This window comes from Dryobates pubescens, chromosome 28 (genome assembly GCF_014839835.1).
Source record: "Dryobates pubescens isolate bDryPub1 chromosome 28, bDryPub1.pri, whole genome shotgun sequence".
NCBI classification, from domain to species: Eukaryota; Metazoa; Chordata; class Aves; order Piciformes; family Picidae; genus Dryobates; species Dryobates pubescens.
Window position 1 is genome coordinate 2,057,890 of NC_071639.1, and position 23,560 is coordinate 2,081,449.

At 54.4% G+C, this 23,560-nt stretch overlaps 1 protein-coding gene across 1 annotated transcript in view; it reads right to left on the bottom strand.

The window, feature by feature from the left end:
- The window catches only part of L3MBTL3 (L3MBTL histone methyl-lysine binding protein 3), a 111,764-nt gene that overhangs the window by 53,491 nt on the left and 34,713 nt on the right, over positions 1-23,560 (bottom strand). The window contains exons 3-6 of the mRNA XM_054174053.1: positions 9,679-9,790; positions 6,903-7,062; positions 2,999-3,137; positions 44-128 (exon numbers count right to left, since the gene is read on the bottom strand). Coding sequence (XP_054030028.1) covers positions 44-128; positions 2,999-3,137; positions 6,903-7,062; positions 9,679-9,790 — 496 coding nt within the window. The remainder of the gene's footprint in view (positions 1-43; positions 129-2,998; positions 3,138-6,902; positions 7,063-9,678; positions 9,791-23,560) is intronic.

Here is a 23,560-nt window from a genome sequence, read left to right on the forward strand (position 1 = left end):
TATGAACTGAGAGGTGAGCTTTTGGTTCCACAATCTAACTTACTTTGTTTCAAAACCAGGATATCTCCTTTCCTTTTCCTTCTGGCTCTCTGGGAGACTCTCAAGATCCTTCCTTCAGGTTTCTCTTCCTAAATGAAAAGAAGAGGACAGTAAGTGAGAGTTTATATCATCAGTGCAGGAGCCAGGTGCACCAAAACCACAGACTCCTAAAGGCTCTGTGACCTCATTTAAATGGTAGGGACATAGCTCTCCCCCATCACCAACAAACCAGCAGCTAACAGACAAAGCAAGATGTGAGTGACAAATGGCAGCAAACACAGTGGAACTGACAGACAGAAAGACTCCCAACAGCCAGCACTCAGCCAGCCAGCCTTGTCTGAGCCAGGCACAGACCACAAAGCCCTCAGCAGGCCTGGCTGCAGCACAGGTAAGTAGCAGTCCTTGTGCCATGGTTATGCTCCCTCTAGAATTTAAAGAGAACCTCTTTGAGCTACACCCTGTACCAAGCTGGGGGCAGGAGTTGATCTGCTGGAGGGTAGAGAGGCTCTGCAGAGGGACCTTGCCAGGCTGGGCAGATGGGCAGAGGCCAAGGGCAGGAGAATGAACACATCCAAGTGCCAGGTGCTGCACTTTGGCCACAGCAACCCCAGGCAGAGCTACAGGCTGGGGTCAGAGTGGCTGAGAGCAGCCAGGCAGAAAGGGACCTGGGGGTGCTGATTGATGGTAGGCTGAACATGAGCCTGCAGTGTGCCCAGGCATCCAAGAAGGCCAGTATTCAGTATCACTAAGGTTGGAAGAGACCTCAAAGATCATCGAGTCCAACCTGTCACCACAGACCTCATGACTAGAGTAGGGAGGACACTAGTGCCCACTGCAGGCTTGAACTCACGACCTTCCCCATTAAAGGTCTTATGTGCTACCAACTGAGCCACACCACTCCCTAATGGCATCCTGGCCTGCATCAGGAAGAGTGTGGCCAGCAGGAGCAGGGAGGTCATTCTGCCCTGTGCTCAGCACTGCTTAGGCCACACCTGGAGTCCTGTGTCCAGTTCTGGGCTCCTCAGGTCAAGAAGGACATTGAGAGACTTGAAGGTGTCCAGAGAAGGGCAAGGAGGCTGGGGAGGGGTCTGGAGCACAGCCCTGTGAGGAGAGGCTGAGGGAGCTGGGGTTGCTTAGCCTGCAGAAGAGAAGGCTCAGGGGAGACCTTGCTCTCTCCAGCTCCCTGAAGGGAGGCTGTAGCCAGGCAGAGGTTAGTCTCTTCTCCCAGGCAGCCAGCAGCAGAACAAGAGGACACAGTCTCAGGCTGCACCAGGGGAGGTTTAGGCTGGAGGTGAGAAAGAAGTTCTACACAGAGTGATTGGCCATTGGGATGTGCTGCCCAGGGAGGTGGTGGAGTCACCATCATTGGAGGTGTTCAGGAGGAGATTTGATAGGGTGCTTGGTGCCATGGGTTAGTTGTTTAGGTGGTGTTGGATTGGTTGATGGGTTGGACATGATGATATTGAAGGTCTCTTGCAACCTGGTCTATTCTATTCTATTCTATTCTATTCTATTCTATTCTGTTCTAATTTCCAAATATACAACAGCTTCACCAACCAGAACATGGCACTGAGCTTCTGCACTGCATTTCTGCAGTGCAGTTCTGTTAGCACCTGAGCACATCATTAGGGGAAGTACTCATCTGGGAGGGTAGATACATGGAGGTAAAGAAAGTGTCCAGTGGATTTTGTCTAAGATACTGCTAAACAGCTACAAATTCCCTTCTGGCAGCTGTGATGTCTTCAGCTTTGGGACAGTTTGGCAGGGGTAAGCCTCTCCCATTTCCCCTCAGAACTGTGCTCCTCCCAGCAGAGTCACAGCTATTGGGAAGAAAACAACTACTACAGTAAAATCACCATGATGGGAAGGCACTGGCAGTTCCCCTGTCCTGAAGGTACTTCGAATTTCCCATCCCGAAAGTACTGGGAATTTCCTATCCCATTTGAGAGCAGCCCTGAAGATTTGGGGTGCTGGGGGAGGAGAAGCTCCACAGGAGCCAGCAGGGAGCACTTGCAGCCCAGAGAGCCAAGCAGAGCCTGGGCTGCAGCAAGAGAAGTGTGGCCAGCAGGGCCAGGGAGGGGATTCTGCCCCTCTGCTCCACTCTGCTGAGACCACAGCTGCAGCTCTGGGGCCAGTGCTGGAGCCTCTGTGCCAGGAAGGATCTGGAGGGGCTGGAAGGTGTCCAGAGCAGGGCCACAAGGAGGAGCAGAGGGCTGGAGCTGCTCTGCTGTGAGCACAGGCTGAGGGAGTTGGGGTTGTGCAGGCTGGAGAGGAGAAGGCTCCCAGGAGACCTCATTGTGGCCTTGCAGGATCTGCAGGGGGCTCCAAGAAAGCTGGGGAGGGACTTTTGAGGGTGTCAGGGAGGGATAGGACTGGGGGGGGATGGAGCAGAACTAGAAATGGGGAGATTGAGATTGGCTGTGAGGAAGAAGTTGTTGCCCAGGAGGGTGGTGAGAGCCTGGCACAGGCTGCCCAGGGAGGTGGTGGCAGCCTCCTGCCTGGAGGTGTTTGCAGCCAGGCTGGAGGTGGCTGTGAGCAACCTGCTGCAGTGTGAGGTGTCCCTGCCCAGGGCAGGGGGTTGGGACTGGCTGAGCCTGGAGGTCCCTTCCAGCCCTGACAACTCTGTGATTCTATGATCCTACCCTGGGGGCACTATGAATTTCCTATCCTGAAGGTATTTTTCTATCCTGAAGACATAGCAAGTCTAGGTTAGTATTATCTTCCTCTAAATTCTTCTTCTGTTCTTAAAGCAGGAGGGGAAGCAGCTCATGAACAGCTCTTATGGGCAATAATTACTGTCCTGATGAGGCCTAACTAAATTGGGAAGGGAACCAAGCAGCTGTTGAGGCTCTGCCAGTGATGCCTTCACTTTGTAGCCTGAGGAAGTTACTGACACTGCAATCTAAAGCAAAACTCTCACTGAAGCAGTTGGAGGAAGGGGTCTGTGATGCATACTCACAGTTTCCTCAGGGCTCTCTTTCTTCTCCTCATTATCCCTTGGCTCTTCCTTGAGAGGTAACTTGGCTTTTCTTTTCCGAATGCCTTTGGAATCATCTTCCCCATTGCAGTCCAGGCTGGGCTTCTCCTCCTTTGGTTCTCTAGCAGGACAGTAACACAATGACCCCAAGTCAACCTCATTTCACTTCTTAAGAGTCACAACACAAGCACAAAGTGAGTAAACCTGGAGGTCAAGGGTTTGCAGGTCGCAGGGTATTACACCACAGACAGTCTTGGAAGTAACTCCTGGCAGGGAGGTTGGACTGGATGGGCTCTCAAGGTCCCTCCCAGCCCCTAACGTTCTGTGATCCTGTGAAAATCACAGCTGCCAAAGGAATTAGTCTGCTCTTTAACCCCTGTGCTCTTTAACATCTTCATTGATGATCTGGAGGAGGGCATTGAGTCCATCAGCAGTAAATGTGCAGATGACAGCAAGCTGGGGGCAAGAGTTGAGCTGTTAGAGGGTAGGAGAGCTCTGCAGAGGGACCTTGCCAGGCTGGGCAGATGGGCAGAGGCCAAGGGCAGGAGATTGAACACATCCAAGTGCCAGGTTCTGCACATTGGCCACAGCAATCCCAGGCAGTGCTACAGGCTGGGGGCAGAGTGGCTGAGAGCAGCCAGGCAGAGAGGGACCTGGGGGTAGTGGTTCACAGCAGCTGAACATGAGCCAGCAGTGTGCCCAGGCGGCCAAGAGGGCCAAGGGCATCCTGGCCTGCATCAGGAAGAGTGTGGCCAGCAGGAGCAGGGAGGTCATTCTGCCCCTGTACACTGCACTGCTTAGGCCACACCTTGAGTCCTGTGTCCAGTTCTGGGCTCCTCAGTTTAGGAAGGAGGTTGACTTGCTGGAAGGTGTCCAGAGAAGGGCAACAAAATTGGTGAGGGGCTTGGAGCACAGCCCTGTGAGGAGAGGCTGAGGGAGCTGGGGTTGCTTAGCCTGAGAAGAGAAGGCTCAGGGAAGACCTTCTTGCTCTCTCCAACTCCCTGAAGGGAGGTTGGAGCCAGGTGGGGGTTGGTCTCTTCTCCCAGGCAGCCAGCACAAGAACAAGAGGACACAGTCTCCAGCTGTGCCAGGGGAGGTTTAAGCTGGAGGTTAGGAAGAAGTTCTATACAGAGAGAGTGATTGCCCATTGGAATGTGCTGCCCAGGGAGGTGGTGGAGTCACCATCATTGGAGGTGTTTAGGAGGAGACTTGATGGGGTGCTTGGTGCCCTGGGTTAGTTGTTTGGGTGGTGTTGGATTGGTTGATGGGTTGGACTTGATGATCTTGAAGGTCTCTTCCAACCTGTTTTTATTATGATGATGATGATGATGATGGCCAAGAGCAACTGCAGCAGGAAAGCTGTCAGCTTCTGCTGGAGACATTCTGCACGCTGGGAGCTGCCCCCGAGCCTCACAGAGCAGCACGCTGCGAAGCAGGCAGGACTGCAGGGCAGGTCACAGCCAGGGGAAGGGAGGCAAAGGGAATTCACTGCTCAGACTGACAAATCCAACAGGGAGAAAGCTGTGCTGTGACTGGACACACTGGCAATGGAGCAAGCAGGACAGCAACCTTTGAAGCAGGCAGCTGAACATGAAGGGAAGAGCACAAAGCCAGGGAGGTTACAAACTGCCACGGCGCAGTCCCCTGCAGCACGGAGTGGGGATTCTAACCCAACCCTGCTGCCATGGGGAGATGACACCAGAGGATGTCCTGCTGCAGAGCAGCCCCATGGAGAATGACCTCAGAGTCCTAGAGGACAGTAATTTATCCATGGGACAGCAATGTGCCCCTGTGGTCAAGAAGGCCAAAGGCATCCTGGGGTACATGAAGAAAAGTGTTTCCAGAAGGTCTAAGGGAGGTTCTGGTCCCCCTGCACTCTGCCCTGGTGAGAGCACATCTGGAGTATTGTGTCCAGTTCTGGGCTCCCCAGTTCAGCAGGGACTGGGATATACTGGAGAGAGTCCAATGGAGTCTGGAGAAGAGAAGGCTCTGAGGTGACCTCATTGTGGCCTTCCAGGATCTGCAGGGGGCTCCAAGAAGGCTGGGGAGGGACTGCTCAGGATCTCAGGGAGTGATAGGACTAGGGGGAATGGAATGAAGCTGGAGGTGAGGAGGAAGTTCTTCCCCATGAGAGTGGTGAAGCCCTGGAATGGGTTGTCCAGGGAGGGGGTTGAGGCCCCAGCCCTGGAGGTGTTTAAGCCCAGGCTGGATGAGGCTCTGGCCAGGCTGATCTAGTGTGGAGTGTCCCTGCTCATGGCAGGGGGGTTGGAACTAGGTGATCCTTGTGGTCCCTTCCAACCCTGACTGATACTATGATACTACAAGGATAACTGGGGGACTGGAATACCTGTGTGATGAGGACAAGCTAAGAGCCAGGCTGCTGAGCCTGGACAAGAGAAGGCTGAGAGGAGATCTTATTAACATCTCAAATATCTTAAGGGGTGGGGGGCAGGAAGGGGCCAGGCTCTGCAGTGGTGTCCTGGGGCAGGACAAGAGGCACTGGACACAAACTGGAACCCAAGGAGTCCCACATCAACATGAGGAGGAATTCAATTGCTGTGAGGGTGCTGGAGGCCTGGAGCAGGCTGCCCAGAGAGGCTGTGGAGTCTCCTGTTCTGCAGACTTTCCAGCCCCAGCTGGATGTGTTCTGTGTGACCTGTCCTGGGTGACCCTGCTCCAGGTGATCTTACTCTAGCAGGGGGCTGCCAGGAGACCTCATTGTGGCCTTGCAGGATCTGCAGGGGGCTCCAAGAAAGCTGGGGAGGGACTTGTGAGGGTGTCAGGGAGGGATAGGACTGGGGGGGATGGAGCAAAACTAGAAATGGGGAGATTGAGATTGGCTGTGAGGAAGAAGTTGTTGCCCAGGAGGGTGGTGAGAGCCTGGCACAGGCTGCCCAGGGAGGTGGTGGCAGCCTCCTGCCTGGAGGTGTTTGCAGCCAGGCTGGAGGTGGCTGTGAGCAACCTGCTGTAGTGTGAGGTGTCCCTGCCCATGGCAGGGGGGTTGGGACTGGCTGAGCCTTGAGGTCCCTCCCAACCCCTAGGATGCTGTGATTGTGAGGCAGACCACATGAGCTGAAGGAAAAGGAACAGAGAAACTAGAGCATGCTCCTGTTTTCACTCACTGTCATCTCTACCACAGCTCTTGCACTTCATTATAATGAACTTCCCACACCAAACATCTCATTACTGAGTCTCTTAATTCCAATGATTATGCAACAGGGTGGCTGGCTGACACTGATTCATGCATCCCAGAGTCCTTCTCCTTTTCACCACTTGCATCTGACAGCAGAACACAGCAGACTGAGCTCAGAAATTCTGCCCTCAGCATCAGTGTCAGACAGAACCAAGCCCTGGTAATGCCCCTCAGTGAAAACCACTGAAAGGACTTTCCAGGCCAATGGAGCCTCACCAAAACATGGCTGCCTCACAGCTCCCCTTGCTCCACCATTAACAAGAGGAGGCTCAGGGGAGACCTTATTCCTATCTGTGACTACCTGAAGGGTGGTTGTAGCCAGGTGGGGGTTGGTCTCTTCTCCCAGGCACCCAGCACCAGAACAAGAGGACACAGTCTCTGCACCAGGGGAGGTTTAGGCTGGAGGTGAGGAGAAAGTTCTTCCCAGAGGGAGTTGTTAGCCCTTGGAATGTGCTGCCCAGGGAGGTGGTGGAGTCACCACACCTGGAGGTGTTCAAGAGGGGATTGGATGTGGCCCTTGGAGCCATGGTCTGGTAGTCATGAGGTGCTGGGTGGCAGGTTGGACTTGATGATCTCTGAGGCCTTTTCCAACCTTGTTGACTCTATGATTCTATGATTTCTCTCCCACCACTTTGACCTCCATGCTGCATTTCTGCCAGACTCTTTGCTCCCATGCTTTGGAACAGCACCTACTTGTTTTTCACTTGCTGGGCACATTTCTGGCTGCAGAATTTCCCTTCAGGAACAAATTCTTCTATGGTACCATAGTGGTAGCAGTTTTCACAGAAAACAAGTCCATCCATTTTGGCAGCTTCCTTCAGCCTCGTGGAGATGCCTGTCTTTTCTGAGAAGGCTGCACAGTGAAAACAAAGCAGAACCTCCCCTTAGGCACAGCTGGGGCACTTCCAACCCTTCCCACCAAGCCATGCCACAAACAGAACATACAGAAGTCAGCCACACCACTGGCTGGGCAGATGGGCAGAGGCCAAGGGCAGGAGATTGAACACATCCAAGTGCCAGGTGCTGCACATTGGCCACAGCAACCCCAGGCAGTCAGGGTCAGGGTGGCTGAGAGCAGCCAGGCAGAGAGGGACCTGGGGGTGCTGGTCGATGGTAGGCTGAACATGAGCCTGCAGTGCGCCCAGGCAGCCAGGAAGGCCAATGGCATCCTGGCCTGCATCAGGAAGAGTGTGGCCAGCAGGAGCAGGGAGGTCATTGTGCCCTGTGCTCAGCACTGCTTAGGCCACACTTTGAGTCCTGTGTCCAATTCTGGGCTCCTCAGGTTAGGAAAGATGTTGAGCTGCTGGAAGGTGTCCACAGAAGGGCAACAAAGCTGGGGAGGGGTCTGGAGCACAGCCCTGTGAGGAGAGGCTGAGGGAGCTGGGGTTGCTTAGCCTGGAGCAGAGGAGGCTCAGGGGAGACCTTCTTGCTCTCTGCAACTCCCTGAAGGGAGGCTGTAGCCAGCTGGGAGTTGGTCTCTTCTCCCAGGCACCCAGCAGCAGAACAAGAGGACACAGTCTCAAGCTGTGCCAGGGGAGGTTTAGGCTGGAGGTGAGGAAGAAGTTCTTCACAGAGAGAGTGATTGCCCATTGGAATGTGCTGCCCAGGGAGGTGGTGGAGTCCCCATCCCTGGAGGTGTTTAGGAAGAGCCTGGGTGGGGTGCTTGGTGCCATGGTTTAGTTGATCAGATGGTGCTGGATGATAGGTTGGACTTGATGATCTTTAAGGTATCTTGCAACCTGGTTTATTCTATTCTATTCTATTCTATTCTATTCTAGTCTAGTCTAGTCTAGTCTAGTCTATGCTATTCTATTCACTCTTGTTAGAAGGAAGAACTGGGCCTCAGTGTCTGTATGGGGTCTCTACTCCTGGCAGGCAAGTTGGGAGTTTCATCTTGAGAGGGCACCACCAGCCTCATCCTTCTGTCACCAGTGCCACATGGACCCTGCTGGAGGGGGCTGCTCATGGAAGGAGTGAGTTTGGTGAGAGGCACTGTGAGGCCCAGACAGGCACCCCTGCAGGGACTCCATCCCCCATCTCCTTTTGGACCCACACACAGGGTCACCTGGGATAAGGTCCAGGAGGGAGGTTGTGGGAGTTGTAGGCTGTGCCTTTAAAGTTTTTCACAGATCTTGAGCAGAAAAGTAGCAAAATGTGACCAGATCACTCCTGGGGGTGAAAAGGAAACCAAACAATCCCATGGGATAGCTGTCTACCTAAGCTTGGTTGTACCAAAACAATTCCTTCTCCCTCCTTGCTTCTTTGCTCTGGGGAGATCCTACCTTGCCTCTGCTTGGCCTGGGCTGAATTGGTTTGGTATTAACTCCTCTGCTCCTTTCTCCCTTCTTTTGTACAGGAGGGTAAGGGGGGGCAGAGAGGGAGAAGCTGGTAGCTCCCCCTGGTCTTTGACCAGAGTTCTTGTGCTGTTTATTGATTGCACATCCCTGTAACCATTGTAACTCCTGGATATTCTGTCCATATTCCTTGCACTCCAGTGTAGACTGTAGTTTTGCCTGTAAATACAGCTCCCATTTGCTTCCAGCTGGGCTGGGCTGGCAAAGGTAATGTTGGGAGGGGAATTTCAACCCACCACAGAGGTGAACTTATCTGTGGAAGTGAATCACTGGGGTTGGAGCTTGGTGATCTTTAAGGTCCCTTCCAACTGAAGCCATTCCCTAACAGTTCTGTGATTCTAAGGCAGCAGTGCAGACACACCCTGACATGGGTGGTGGTCTCTGAGCAGCCCAGGACCATCTGAAGGCAGCTCTCAGTGCATGGCACTTGACTTCCAAGGAGCTGTGAGCTGTTTGCTAAGTCCTAAGAATCATCAGAAAGGTCTGGGTTGGAAGGGACCTCCAAAGCTCATCCAGTCCAAGCCCTCTGCAGTCAGCAGGGACATCCTCCACTAGATCAGGTTGCCCAGAGCCCTGCCCAGCCTCACCTTGAACATCTCTGTGGCCAGTCTGGAGAAAGCAGCTCAACAAAAGCCACAGCTAAACATCCTCAGTCACTTAGAGTAAGCTATGGACTACAACTCCAATTAAACAGGGGGGAAATACTGACTCTGAACTCAGCTACCAGGTTGCCCAGAGCCCTGCCCAGCCTCACCTTGAACATCTCTGTGGCCAGTCTGGAGAAAGCAGCTCAACAAAAGCCACAGCTAAACATCCTCAGTCACTTAGAGTAAGCTATGGACTACAACTCCAATTAAACAGGGGGGAAATACTGACTCTGAACTCAGACAAAAACACTGATGAACAAAATTGTGGCTGTGCTTGAGCTTCAGGTGTGGAACAGTGGAATGGTTTCCTCTTCACTTGAGCTGCCTTTAGTTTCACCCTCACACCCCAAGGCCCAGGTAAGATCATCAGGGAGACTCTGGGCATTAAATCAAGGAAGTAGGGAAACTCTTCAGGCACACTGAATCATGAAACACAGCACAGGAAACGTTTAGAGCCTCTGAACTGACCTTCTTGAGCAGTTGGAACCACCCAGGTCGTGGTAGCAGTTGCCTTTTTAACACTCTCCATCTCAGTTTCATCTGTGATCACTTCCAGGGCCCCAAATTCATTCACTCTGAACTGCAAAACAGAACAAAATGGAACAAAGCAGGGTAAAAATGTCCTAATAGTCTCTGAAGGCAGCTACTCCAATTCCCCAAGGAATGGAATGGAATGGAATGGAATGGAATGGAATGGAATGGAATGGAATGGAATGGAATGGAATGGGGTAGAGTACAGTAGAATAGAATAGAGTGGAGTAGAATAGAATAGAATAGAACAGAATAGAATTGATCAGGTTGGAAAAGACCTCAGAGATCATCAAGTCCAACCTATCACCCAGCACCATCTGATCAACTAAACCATGGCACCAAGGGCCTCAGCCAGGCTCTTCCTAAACACCTCCAGGGATGGTGACTCCATCACCTCCCTGGGCAGCACATCCCAATGGCCAATCTCTCTTGCTGGGAAGAACTTTCTCCTCACCTCCAGCCTAAACCTCCCCTGGCACAGCTTGAGACTGTGTCCTCTTGTTCTGCTGCTGGGTGCCTGGGAGAAGAGACCAACCCCCACCTGGCTACAACCTCCCTGCAGGGAGTTGCAGAGAGCAAGAAGGTCTCCCCTGAGCCTCCTCTTCTGCAGGCTAAGCAACCCCAGCTCCCTCAGCCTCTCCTCACAGGGCTGTGCTCCAGACCCCTCCCCAGCCTCCTTGCCCTTCTCTGGACACCTTCAAGTCTCTCAATGTCCTTCTTGACCTGAGGAGCCCAGAACTGGACACAGGACTCAAGGTGTGGCCTAAGCAGTGCTGAGCACAGGGCACAAGGACTTCCCTGCTCCTGCTGGCCACACTCTTCCTGCTGCAGGCCAGGATGCCCTTGGCCTTCTTGGCCCCCTGGGCACAGTGCTGGCTCATGTTCAGTCTACTATCAACCAGTACCCCAACTCTGCTGGGTTTCTGCTCATCCCCAAGGAAAGGGCAGCAAGCTGCTCTTGTTCCCACCAAGTAAAATGCAAACTCATTTTGTTAGCTGAAGATCTTCATTTGCAACATCCACTGACACAGAGAGGCCTCCAGATGCAGACTGATGTCTAACTTAAAGACAAGAAGCAAAACATCAGAGGAAAACATGGCCCTGAGGGGTAGAGCTGGATAAGGAACTGGCTGGAAGGCCACACTCAGAGAGTTGCTCAATGTCCAAATGCAAACCAGTGCTGAGTGGTGTCCCTCAGGGGCTGGTGCTGGACCAGTGCTGCTCAACATCTCTGTCACTGACATGGACAGTGGGACTGAGACACCCCCAGCAAGACTGTGGATGACACCAAGCTGTGTGGTGGAGTTCACAACACTGGAGGGAAGGGATCCACCCAGAGGGACAGGGTGGAGAGCTGAGCCCAAGCCAGCTTCTTCAGGTTCCACAAGGCCAAATGCTAGGTCCTGCAGCTGGGTCAGGGCAATCCCAAGCACAAATCCAGGCTGGGCAGGGAGTGGCTGGAGAGCAGCCCTGAGAAGAAGGCCTTGGGGGTTGTCAGTTGGTGACAAACTCCCCAGGAGCCAGCACTGGTCCCTGGCAGCCCAGAGCCAGCTGAGTGCTGAGCTGCAGCCAGAGCAGGGAGAGCAGCAGCACAGGGAGGGGATTCTGCCCCTCTGCTCTGTTCAGACCCCACCTGCAGCACTGCCTCTAGTTCTGAAGGACCTGGAGCTGCTGGAGAGGCTCCAGAGGAGGCCACAAAGATGATCAGGGAGCTGGAGAACCTCCCCTGTGGGGACAGGCTGGCAGAGTTGGAACTCTTCACCCTGAAGAAGAGAAGGCTCCAGGGAGACCTCAGAGCAACCTTCCAGTACCTGAAGGGGCTCCAGGAGAGCTGGGGAGGGACTTGTGACAAGGGCTGGGAGTGCCAGGATGAGGAACAATGGCTTTGAGCTGGGAGAGAGGAGATGGAGAGTGGAGATGAGGAAGAAATTGTTGAGAGTGAGGCTGGTGAGACTCTGGCACAGGCTACCCAGGGAGGCTGTGGCTGCCCAAGGCCAGGCTGGATGAGGCCTTGAGAAAGCTGAGCTGGTGGGAGGTGTCCCTGCCCATGGCAGGAGGTTGGAACTGGCTGATCTGGAAGGTCCCTTCCAACCCAAAGCACTCTAAGACTCTATGGTGATTAAGAGACACCCTGGGAGCCTGTGCCACACGTGCTCTCCGTTTCAGCAGCAGAGCACACTCCGGTCATGAGGAGCTCTGCTGAGGAAAAGGGAACTGAACACTACCACAGAAGGTCCACAGAGCACAGCAGTGTCAGCATCCTCTGCAAACACAGTGCCCCTGTGCTGTGAGTGCACACTAACAAACAGCTCAGGGCAGTCTGTGAGCTGCTCAATTACAGCTGGAGGTGGCACTGATGTCAGCGAGGAGCAAGGCTCCACAGTGCCCCACATGCTGTGCAGCACTGGCACTTAGAGCCCTTCTGCTGCCAGCACAACAAGTGTCTCCCAAATGCCATCCTGACCACAGGGCTAGCAGGTCAGGACAAACCTCAGCTCCTGGTCACTAGGTGGCTTTAAGGCAGCATTTTGTCCACGACAGTCTGCTTTGAGCAGTGAAGAGCTTAACTCTGAGCTTTGCCCCAGAGGAAAGGAATAACCTGCTGCAGCAGGACAGCTGAGGAGCTGAGCTGCTGGAAAGCAGCCCTGCAGAGAAGGACCTGGGAGTGCTGGTGGCCAGGAAGCTCACCATGAACCAGCAATGTGGCTCTGTGGCCAAGAAGGCCAAGGGCATCCTGGGGTGCATTAGGAGGAGTGTGGCCAGCAGGTTAAGGGAGGGTCTCCTCTCTCTCTACTCTGCCCTGGTGAGGCCAGACCTGGAGTATTGTGTCCAGCTCTGAGCTTCCAGTTCAAGAGAGACAGGGAAGTACTGGAGAAGCTCCAACAGAGGGCCACAAAGGTGCTGAGGGGACTGGAGGATCTCTCTTGCAAAGAGAAGCTGAGACCTGGGGCTGTGCCTCATTTATGCCCCCAGCCTCCCCTTTATCAGTGCCAGAGGCCTCCAGCTCCTGCTTGGGCACAGATTTCTCTGCTTTCAGCCACTGCTTCCCCAGCTCAGCTTCAGCACTGCTGTGCAGGCTGAGCTCCTCCTGACTGAGCACAACATGCCTCAGAGCTGGGGAGCTGTACTCTGCCTTCAGCTGGGAAGGAAAAGCAACAGAACACTTGTGACAGAGGTTAACTGCTTAAAGACAGGATAAAGAGCTGAAGAGAGCAGAGTGGGGCAGGAAGGCAGCACAGGGATGACCTGCCAGAGCCATCTGCCAACTGGTGTCTGCTGCTGGAAGCATGACAAAAAAGGATAATGGAACCATAGTAAGGTTTAGGTGGGAAGGGAGCCCAGAAGTCATCTACTCCCCACCTCTGCCATGCAGGGACACCTCTCAACTAGACCAGGCTGCCCAAGGCCTCATCCAACCTGGCCTTCAACACCTTCAGGGAGGGGACATCCACAACCCCCCTGGGCAGCCTATTCCAAAGTCTCACCACCCTTGTACTGAGGAACTTCTTAGCTCCAGTCTAACCCTGCTCTGCCTCAGCTTCACACTATCTCCCCTTGTCCTCTCTCCAGACACCCTCAGGAGAAGTCTCTCTGCAGCCTTCCTGCAGGATCCCTTCAGGTCCTGGCAGGCAGCTCTGTGGTCCCCCTGGAGCCTTCTCTTCCCCAGGCTGCACAGCCCCAGCTCCCTCAGCCTGTGCTCACAGCAGAGCTGTGGCTGCCTCCTGCCTGGAGGTGTTCAAGGCCAGGCTGGATGAGGCCTTGAGCAACCTGGGCTGGTGGGAGGTGTCCCTGCCCATGGCAGGAGGTTGAAACTGGATGATTTTGAAGGTCCTTTTCAACCCAGCCCATTCTGTGACTCTATAATCTGTGTCCAAGGATCATCAGTGTTTCAGCTGCAGTGGAGAAGCAGCCAGAAGCTCTGGTCCCAGGGCTTCCACTGACAGTCCACTCCTGCATTCCCTTCTTGACAAAGCTTCTCAGCTTCCATTTACAACCATCCACTGTCAGTTTATAACCACTTGGTCTCAACACTACCCTATGGATGGCACAACTCTAGCACCCTAGGGCTTACATTCTGAGTCTACCTTTGAAGCAAAGAATTATTTCCCCCTAGACTTGATTAGGCTGAGGGCTAAGCACAAGCTCCTGCTCCTCTCTTGACATAGGGGTTCCAGCTGCTCCATCAGGCTCTCAGTCTTTGTGCTGGGCTCAGCCTTGGCCATTCACTTTGTCTCAGTGTACACAGGGAATCCCACCTCAACAGGAGGAGAAACTTCTTTGGTGTGAGGCTGCTGAGCCCTGGAGCAGGCTGCCCAGAGAGGTTGTGGAGTCTCCTGCTCTGGAGCCTTTCCAGCCCCACCTGGATGTGTTCTGTGTGCCCTGCCCTGGGTGATCCTGCTCTGGCAGCGGGTTGGACTGGGTGATCTCCTTTCCATCCCCTACCAGCTATGATTCTACCAATGTGACTAACCATCACAACACAGCTGCACTTCTGCTGGCCCTGATCCACTGGCTTTAGGACCTTTCCATTCCTCACAGGATCACAGCTCACAGGATGTTAGAGGTTGGAAGGGACCTCTGGAGAGCTCCAGACCAACCCCCTGCCAGAGCAGGAGCAGAGAACCCAGCACAGGGCACACAGGAACACATCCAGACAGGGCTGGGAAGGCTCCAGAGGAGACTCCACAACCTCTCTGGGCATCCTGCTCCAGGGCTCTGGGACCCTCACAGTGCAGAAGTTCCTCCTTGTGTTGAGGTGGAACCTCCTGTGCTGGAGTTTCCATCCATTGCTCCTTGTCCTACCTCAGGGTGCAGCTGAGCAGAGCCTGGCCCTGTCCCCTCCTGACCCCCAGCCCTCAGATAGCTGTAGCTTATACTCATTGCCCCTTGTCCTATCCCAGGGTGCAGCTGAGCAGAGGCTGGAAGTTCAGTGCCTTGCCATGCAAGGCTGAAGGCAGAGGGAACCTTGAAAATGGTTTCCAGTTCTCTTTCTCCAAACCTCATAAAACTTCTCTGTGTCTCTGCCACCACATGGGATCAAAAGTCATTTGCAGCCAAGGAGCAGGAGTAGAGATCAACTCCTAGAGAGCCAAACCCACTGCAAAGAAACCCTGACAGCCTGCTTTCAAATGCAGTCCCCATGTGCTGAACTCAGAGCAACAAAGAGCAGATGATCTGTCTGCTGCTCCCTGTGCCCCTCCAGGAGTGTGCAAGGTCTCAGCAGTCACAGTATCACAGTGTCACAGAATCAACAAGGTTGGAAGAGACCTTGAGGATCATCAAGTCCAAGCTGTCACCACAGACCTCATGACTAAACCATGGCACCAAGTGCCACATCCAATCCCCTCTTGAACCCCTCCAGGGATGGAGACTCCACCACCTCCCTGGGCAGCACATTCCAATGGCTAACAACTCTCTCTGGGAAGAACTTTCTCCTCACCTCCAGCCTAAACCTCCCCTGGCACAGCTTGAGACTGTGTCCTCTTGTTCTGCTGCTGGCTGCCTGGGAAAAGAGACCAACCCCCAGCTGGCTACAACCTCCCTTCGGGAAGTTGCAGAGAGCAAGAAGGTCTCCCCTGAGCCTCCTCTTCTGCAGGCTAAGCAACCCCAGCTCCCTCAGCCTCTCCTCACAGGGCTGTGCTCCAGACCCCTCCCCAGCCTCCTTGCCCTTCTCTGGACACCTTCAAGTCTCTCAATGTCCTTCTTGACCTGAGGAGCCCAGAACTGGACACAGGACTCAAGGTGTGGCCTAAGCAGTGCTGAGCACAGGGCACAAGGACTTCCCTGCTCCTGCTGGCCACACTCTTCCTGATGCAGGCCAGGATGCCTTTGGCGTTCTTGGCCACCTGGGCACACTGCTGCCTCATGTTCAGCCTACTCTCAACCACTACCCCCAGGTCCCTCTCTGTTTGGCAGCTCTCAGCCACTCTGTTCCCAGCCTGTAGCACTGCCTGGGGTTGTTGTGGCCAAAGTGCAGCCCCTGGCACTTGGACTTGTTGAATGCCATCCTGTTGGCCTCTGCCCATCTGTCCAGTCAGTGGAGGTCCCTCTGCACCACAGAGCTTTAGAGCAAAGGCTGCTCTTGTGCCATGCCAGGGGAAAACTTTGTTTGGCACAGCAGGGAGCAACAAAAATGGGTGAAAAAGGAAGAACTGTGGAAGTGCAAAGGACAAAGAGAAAGCTGAGTGCATCTCAATGCACAGCTTCAAAGCGCCTCAGAAAAACCCAGGCAATGCTACCATCTGCTGGGCAAGGGAAGGACAAAGCTTCACTGCAATGAGGACAACTGCTGCAGCACTCTGGCAGCAGCTTCAGAACACAACTTACCTTGAGCACAACAGGGGGAGTGAGGCCCAGCTCACAAGAAACCTGCAACATTGCCCTCACCCCCACAAAAGCAACATAAGGAAATGGCATGAGATGGAACACATCCAAGTGCCAGGTGCTGCACACTGGCCACAGCAACCCCAGGCAGTGCTACAGGCTGGGGGCAGAGTGGCTGAGAGCAGCCAGGCAGACAGGGACCTGGGGGTAGTGGTTGACAGCAGCTGAACGTGAGCCAGCAGTGTGCCCAGGGGGCCAAGGTGGCCAAGGGCATCCTGGCCTGCATCAGGAAGAGTGTGGCCAGCAGGAGCAGGGAAGTCCTTGTGCCCTGTGCTCAGCACTGCTTAGGCCACACCTTGAGTCCTGTGTCCAGTTCTGGGCCCCTCAGTTTAGGAAAGATGTTGAGATGCTGAAAGGTGTCCAGAGAAGGGCAAGGAGGCTGGGGAGGGGTCTGGAGCACAGCCCTGTGAGGAGAGGCTGAGGGAGCTGGGGTTGCTTAGCCTGCAGAAGAGGAGGTTCAGGGAAGACCTCATTCTCTCTACAACTCCCTGAAGGGAGGTTGTAGCTAGGTGGGGGCTGGTCTCTTCTCTCTAGCAACCAGCAGCAGAACAAGAGGCCACAGTCTCAAGCTGTGCCAGGGGAGGTTTAGGCTGGAGGTGAGGAGAAAGTTCTTCACTGAGAGTAGTAAGCCATTGGAATGTGCTGCCCAGGGAAGTGGTGGGGTCCCTGGAGGTGTTCAAGAGGGGATTGGATGTGGCACTTGGTGCCAGGGTTTAGTCATGCGGTCTGTGGTGACAGCCTGGACTTGATGATCTTTGAGGTCTCTTCCAACCTTGGTGATACTGTGATACAGACACTGCACTGCCCAACCATTGCCAAACTGTTTTTGACATAGTCCTTAGGTTGAGTCAGTGAATGCCACAACTTGTCCCCCCAGCCATTGCCCCTGTGTGTGACACAGCCTCTGCAAGCACCATCACTGTCTATTTTCTCCACAGAAGCCCCAGGCAGGGGCTGGAGAACACTCAGCAAATGAGGCTGCTGGAGAGGCTTTTTATGTCCCCTTTTCAAGCAGTAAAGCCAGGCTTATTTACTCCACAGGGTTTGAGAGCAGGACTGTTTATTTTCCCTAACCCAAAGCCCACTGAGATAACAAAGAGCACATATCTAAAGCTGCTCCTGGCACTCAGCAATTACTGCTGCAGCACCCTGCAAAGCAGCTCCTGACACAAACCCTCTGTGCCCAGCCACTTGCACAGCAAAGTAAAAACATCTCTCCTGAGCTCTTCAGCCCTCCCAGGGCTCTGCTCCCAGCACAGGACTCCTGATGCTGGCCTGCTGACAGAATTCTCCTGGCATAGAGAAGGTCAGGGGAATGTGTCCCTGCACCTGACTCCTGCCTTTCTTTCATGATGAGAAGGGACCCTGCCTGCATGCTTCTGCCCTGCAAGCATGGCAGAAGGCAAACTCCTCCAGCAGGATCCCAGGCTGTTCAGGGCTCCCTGAATCCTCAGTGATAGATTCATAGATTCACAGAACAGTTTGGGTTGGAAGGGAGCTCAAGGCTCAGCCAGTTCCAACCCCCCTGCCATGGGCAGGGACACCTCACACTACAGCAGGTTGCTCACAGCCACCTCCAGCCTGGCTGCAAACACCTCCAGGCAGGAGGCTGCCACCACCTCCCTGGGCAGCCTGTGCCAGGCTCTCACCACCCTCCTGGGGAACAACTTCTTCCTCACAGCCAATCTCAATATCCCCATTTCTAGTTTTGCTCCATCCCCCCCAGTCCTATCCCTCCCTGACACCCTCAAAAGTCCCTCCCCAGCTTTCTTGGAGCCCCCTGCAGATCCTGCAAGGCCACAATTAGGTCTCCTTGAAGCCTGCTCCTCTCCAGACTGAACAAGCCCCAAGTCTCCCAGGGACACCTCCCATCAGCCCCAGCTTGCTCAAGGCCTCATCCAATCTGGCCCTGAACACCTCCAGGGAAGGGACATCCAAAACCTCCCTGGGCAACCTGTGCCAGTGCCTCTCCACCCTCACTGTCAAGAATTTATCCCTAACATCAAGATGAGTGGAGAAGTTTTTAACAGGCTGTGATCAGCAGAGTTTCAATTCCACAGCACCACCAAGGGGCAGGGCCAGGTCCCCTCTCCCTGGCATGATACTGTCAGCAAGAAGGTCAAGCACTTCAAGCAACCTTCCATTGATTTTAGGATGCTTCAGGAACACTGCAATAGCTAATCCTGAAATAGCAAAGAAGGGAGAGCAACTGGAATGCACAAGGGAAGGCTTTTTTCCTCTCTGGGCAGGCAGAAGCAGTAAAGGATTTGCTACCAAATTACCACCTGCTGAAAAGAAATTAGTGATGGGAACATCCTCTGATCACTTCTGATCTGCAAGAGACAAGTGGTGATGGGGACAAGTTACTCCTGGGGAGGTTCCCATTGGACTCCAGGGGAAAATGTTTCCCCATGAGCACAGCCAGACACTGGAGCCATCTGCCAAGGGCAGCAGTGGAGCCCCCTGCATGGGCAGTTGAAGGCTCAGCTTGCAGGGGGCTCAGCCAGCTCACTGCAACTCCACTCTGACCTAAGGAGGTTGAGGCAGATGATGCTTGGGGTCCCTTCCTACCTGGGATTCTGTGTAAAACCTTTAGCAACAGAGAGTGGCACTGCCCCCCAAACCCACCAATGCTGTCTTGTCTGCATTTTTAGACACCCCTCAGGCTCTTCCAGTCCCTTTGCTCTGCCCCAGTGTGGCAGCTCAGGCTGGCTGCCTCCTGTCCCTGCCACAGGAGTTACACCTCTGCTGTCCCCAGTGTCCAACCCAGCCAGGTGTGCACAGGGAACAGCCTATGGCATACCCATAATATCCTGCACCCTGTAAACCCCTCTGCAAAGTCCTTCTCTGCCTCTTCCTTCCCTCTCTGCTCCCATGGGAGATGCTCCCTAGTGGGGAATGCTGGGGGAGGATCTCAAGGCCTCTCAGGTCTGTCTGGGCCTAATGCCAGGAGGAGAAGGGGTTGGGGCAGGCTCAGCCCTGGCCAGCCTGAGACCAGCCTAGCACTGGGGGGGAACAAAGAGGGGGCTTGGGTAGACCCTCAGGTGGGGAGAAGGGAAGTGTTGGGGACCTTTGGGTGTGCTGGAAGGGACTCTGTGTGCTTTGGCATTCTTTGCCACCATGCTTTCTGTACAACACTTAACTGCTTTCCCATTTAAGCTTCCCATCACTTTTGCAGTCCATTGTGTGATGAGAGTCATTCTTTTGTCTGCTTCAGGAGCAAGAGAGATCTGCCTGGCCTCAAACCAGGACACCCAAGCACTCAAGAACTATCTTGGTAGCAGAGGCCTTCTCCCCTGCAAGCTCAGCCTGCTTTAATCTCTCCACTTGAGCAGGGAGGTGCAGCTCAGCAGCCTCTCTGGAGGTGACAGGTCATGAACCAGCAGCAGAGCCAGAAGTCAAGCCAGGCTGATCTAGTGTGGGGTGTCCCTGCCCATGGCAGGGGGTTTGGAACTAGATGAGCCTTGTGGTCCCTTCCAACCCTGACTGATTCTATGATTCTGAAACCCCTCCAGGGATGCTTCCCATGGACACTCTCAGGGACTCTCCTGAGAAAGAAACCCTTCAGCAGTCTGAAAGCAGCACATGGCACTGTGTGAGGACAGGAATAGCTTTGCACTGCAGGACTACCCCCTGTGGTCAGTGCCTGGCACAATCCCTGTGCTCATCACATGAGAAAGAGAAAAGTAGGAGCTGCTCCCAAAATGTGAATTATCTCCAGCAAGCTGGAACAGGACTTCAGAGCAGGCAGGTGGAAGGATGAACTGCACTGCCTTGAGCTGCAGCATCTACACAGCCTCCTCAATCACCACTGCCACAGTGTGCCTGCAAACACAGAGCACTGCTGACCACCACTGCACCATTCCAGGGTGCATTAAGGAGAGTGTGGCCAGCAGGTTGTCCTCCCACTCTGCTCTGCCCTGGTGAGATCACACCTGGAGTGTTGGGTCCAGTTCTGGGCTCCCTAGTTCAAGAGGGGCAGGGAACTACTGGAACGAGTCCAACAGAGGCTACAAGGATGCTGAAGGGCCTGGAACAGCTGTGTGAGGAGAGGCTGAGAGCCCTGGGGCTGTTGAGCCTGCAGAAGGCTGAGAGGGATCTGATCAATGGTTACAAATAGCTGAGGGGTGGGGGGCAGGAAGGGGCCAGGCTCTGGGCAGTGGTGTCCTGGGATAGGACAAGAGGCAATGGACACAAACTGGAACCCAGGAGGTTCCACCTCAACCTGAGGAGAAACTTCTTTGGTGTGAGGCTGCTGAGCCCTGGAGCAGGCTGCCCAGAGAGGTTGTGGAGTCTCCTGCTCTGGAGCCTTTCCAGCCCCACCTGGATGTGTTCTGTGTGCCCTGCCCTGGGTGCCCTGCTCTGGCAGGGGGTTGGACTGGATGATCTCTGGATGTCCCTTCCAACCCCTAACACTCTGTGACTCTATAATTCATGTTCCACTATCACAGTTTGTGTCCTATATCAGCTGCCCAGCTTTCTTTACAGGCTTATTTCTTCCTCATTAGGTTTCCTTGGCTGGTTTTGGTTGGGGAGTTGGGTTTTTGGGGTGGGGTTGGTTTTAGGCTTGTGGTTTGTTTGGGTTAGTTTTGCTTTGGTTTGGGGGGTTGGGGGTTTTGTTTGGTTTGGTTGGCTTGCTTTGTGTTTGGTTTGGTTTTGGTTTTTGGTTGGTTGGTTGGGTTTTGTAGGGGGGGTTTGTGCAGCTTTGGGTTGGTTTGGGTTGGTTGGGGTTTGGTTGGGTTGGGGTTTGGTAGGTTTTGGGTTGGTTGGGTTGGTTAGGGGTTGGGTTGGTTGGGGTTTGGTTGGTTAGGGGTTGGTAGGTTTTGGGTTGGTTGGGGTTTGGGTAGGGTGCAGTTTGGCTTGGGTGGAGTTTGGCTTGGGTGGAGTTTGGCTTGGCTTTTGGTTGGTTGGGTTTGGGCTGGGTGGGTTTTGGTTGGTTTTGGGTTGGGTTAGCTTTTGTTTGGCTGGTTTTGGGTTGGTTGGGGTTTGGGTTGGCTGGGTTTGGGCTGGCTGGGGTCTGGTTGGTTGGGGTTTGGGTTGGCTGGGTTTGGGCTGGCTGGAGTTTGGGCTGGCTGGAGTTTGGGCTGGTGGGTTTTGGGCTGGTTGGGGTTGGGTTGGTGGGGTTTGGGCTGGCTGGGGTTGGGCTGGCTGGGGTCTGGTTGGCTGGGTTGGCTGGGGTTGGGTTGGCTGGGGTTTGGGGTGGCTGGGGTCGGGTTGGCTGGGGTCGGGTTGGCTGGGGTTTGGGTTGGTTGGGTTTGGATTGGTTGGGTTTGGGTTGGTTGGGTTTGGGTTGGTTGGGTTTGGGTTGGCTGGGTTGGCTGGGGTTTGGGTTGGTTGGGTTTTGCTTGGCTGGGGTTGGGTGTGTTTGGGTTGGTGGGGTTGGCTGGGGTTGGGCTGGCTGAGGTTTGGGCTGGGCAGGGTTTGGGCAGGTTGGGGTTAGGGTGGCTTTTGGTTGGTTGGCTTTGGGCTGGTTGGGTTTGAGTTGGTGGGTTTTGAGTTGGTGGGTTTTGAGTTGGTGGGTTTTGAGTTGGTGGGTTTTGAGTTGGTGGGTTTTGGGTTGGTTGGGTTGGCTGGGTTTGGGTTGGCTGGGTTTGGGTTGGCTGGGTTTTGGGTTGGTTAGCTTTGGGCTGGTTGGGTTTGAGTTGGTGGGTTTTGGGTTGGTTGGGTTTGGGTTGGCTGGGTTTTGGGTTGGCTGGGTTTTGGGTTGGTTAGCTTTGGGATGGTTGGGTTTGAGTTGGTGGGTTTTGGGTTGGTTGGGTTGGCTGGGTTTGGGTTGGCTGGGTTTGGGTTGGCTGGGTTTTGGGTTGGCTGGGTTTTGGGTTGGTTAGCTTTGGGATGGTTGGGTTTGAGTTGGTGGGTTTTGGGTTGGTTGGGTTGGCTGGGGTTTGGGTTGGTTGGGTTTTAGGTTGGTTGGGTTGGCTGGGTTTGGGTTTCTGCGGCCAATGTGTAGAACCTGGCACTTGGATGTGTTCAATCTCCTGCCCTTGGCCTCTGCCCATCTGTCGAGCCTCGCAAGGTCCCTCTGCAGAGCCTCTCCACCCTCCAACAGATCAACTCCTGCCCCCAGCTTGGTGTCATCTGCAAATTTACTGCTATAGGCCATCACTCTCTCTGTGAAGAATTTCTTCCTCACCTCCAGCCTAAACCTCCCCTGGCACAGCTTGAGACTGTGGCCTCTTGCTCTGCTGCTGGCTGCCTGGGAGAAGAGACCAACCCCCATCTGGCTACAACCTCCCTTCAGGGAGTTGCAGAGAGCAAGAAGGTCTCCCCTGAGCCTCCTCTTCTGCAGGCTAAGCAACCCCAGCTCCCTCAGCCTCTCCTCACAGGGCTGTGCTCCAGACCCCTCCCCAGCCTCCTTCCCCTTCTCTGGACACCTTCAAGTCTCTCAATGTCCTTCTGAAACTGAGGAGCCCAGAACTGGACACAGGACTCAAGGTGTGGCCTAAGCAGTGCTGAGCACAGGGGCAGAATGACCTCCCTGCTCCTGCTGGCCACACTCTTCCTGATGCAGGCCAGGATGCCATTGGCCCTCCTGGCTGCCTGGGCACACTGCAGGCTCATGTTCAGCCTACCATCAACCAGCACCCCCAAGCCCCTCTCTGCCTGGCTTCTCTCAGCCACTCTGACCCCAGCCTGTAGCACTGCCTGGGGTTGTTGTGGCCAATGTGCAGCCCCTGGCACTTGGATGTGTTCAGTCTCCTGCCCTTGGCCTCTGCCCCTCTGCCCAGCCTGGCAAGGTCCCTCTGCAGAGCTCTCCTACCCTCTAACAGATCAACTCCTGCCCCCAGCTTGCTGTCAGCTGCAAATTTACTGCTGATGGACTCAATGCCCTCCTCCAGATCATCAATAAAGATGTTAAAGAGCATGGAGAAAAGACCTTAAGATCATCAAGTCCAACCTATCACCCAGCACCATCTGATCAACTAACCCATGGCACCAATCACCCCATCAATTCTCTTCCTAAACACCTCCAGGGATGGGGACTCCACCACCTCCCTGGGCAGCACATTCCAATGCCCAATCTCTCCTGCTGGGAAAAACTTCTTCCTAACTTCCTTCCCTGCTGGGAAGCAGCTCCACAGAGAAAGACCTTGGAGTTGTGGTGGGCAGCAAATTCTGCATGGGACAGGAATGTGCTCCTGTTGTGGCCAAGAGAGCCAATGGGATCCTGGGGTGCAGCAAGCAAAGTGTGGCCAGCAGGGCTGGGGAGGTTCTGCTCCCCCTCTGCTCTGCCCTGCTGAGACCACAGCTGCAATCCTGTGTCCAGTTCTGGGCTCCCAGTTCCAGAGAGACAGAGACCTGCTGGGGAGAGTCCAACAGAGAGCCACAAGGATGCTTAGGGGACTTGAGCATCTCCCCTGTGAGGAGAGGCTGAGAGCCCTGGGGCTGTTTAGTCTGGAGAAGAGAAGGCTGAGAGGGATCTGATCAATGTCTG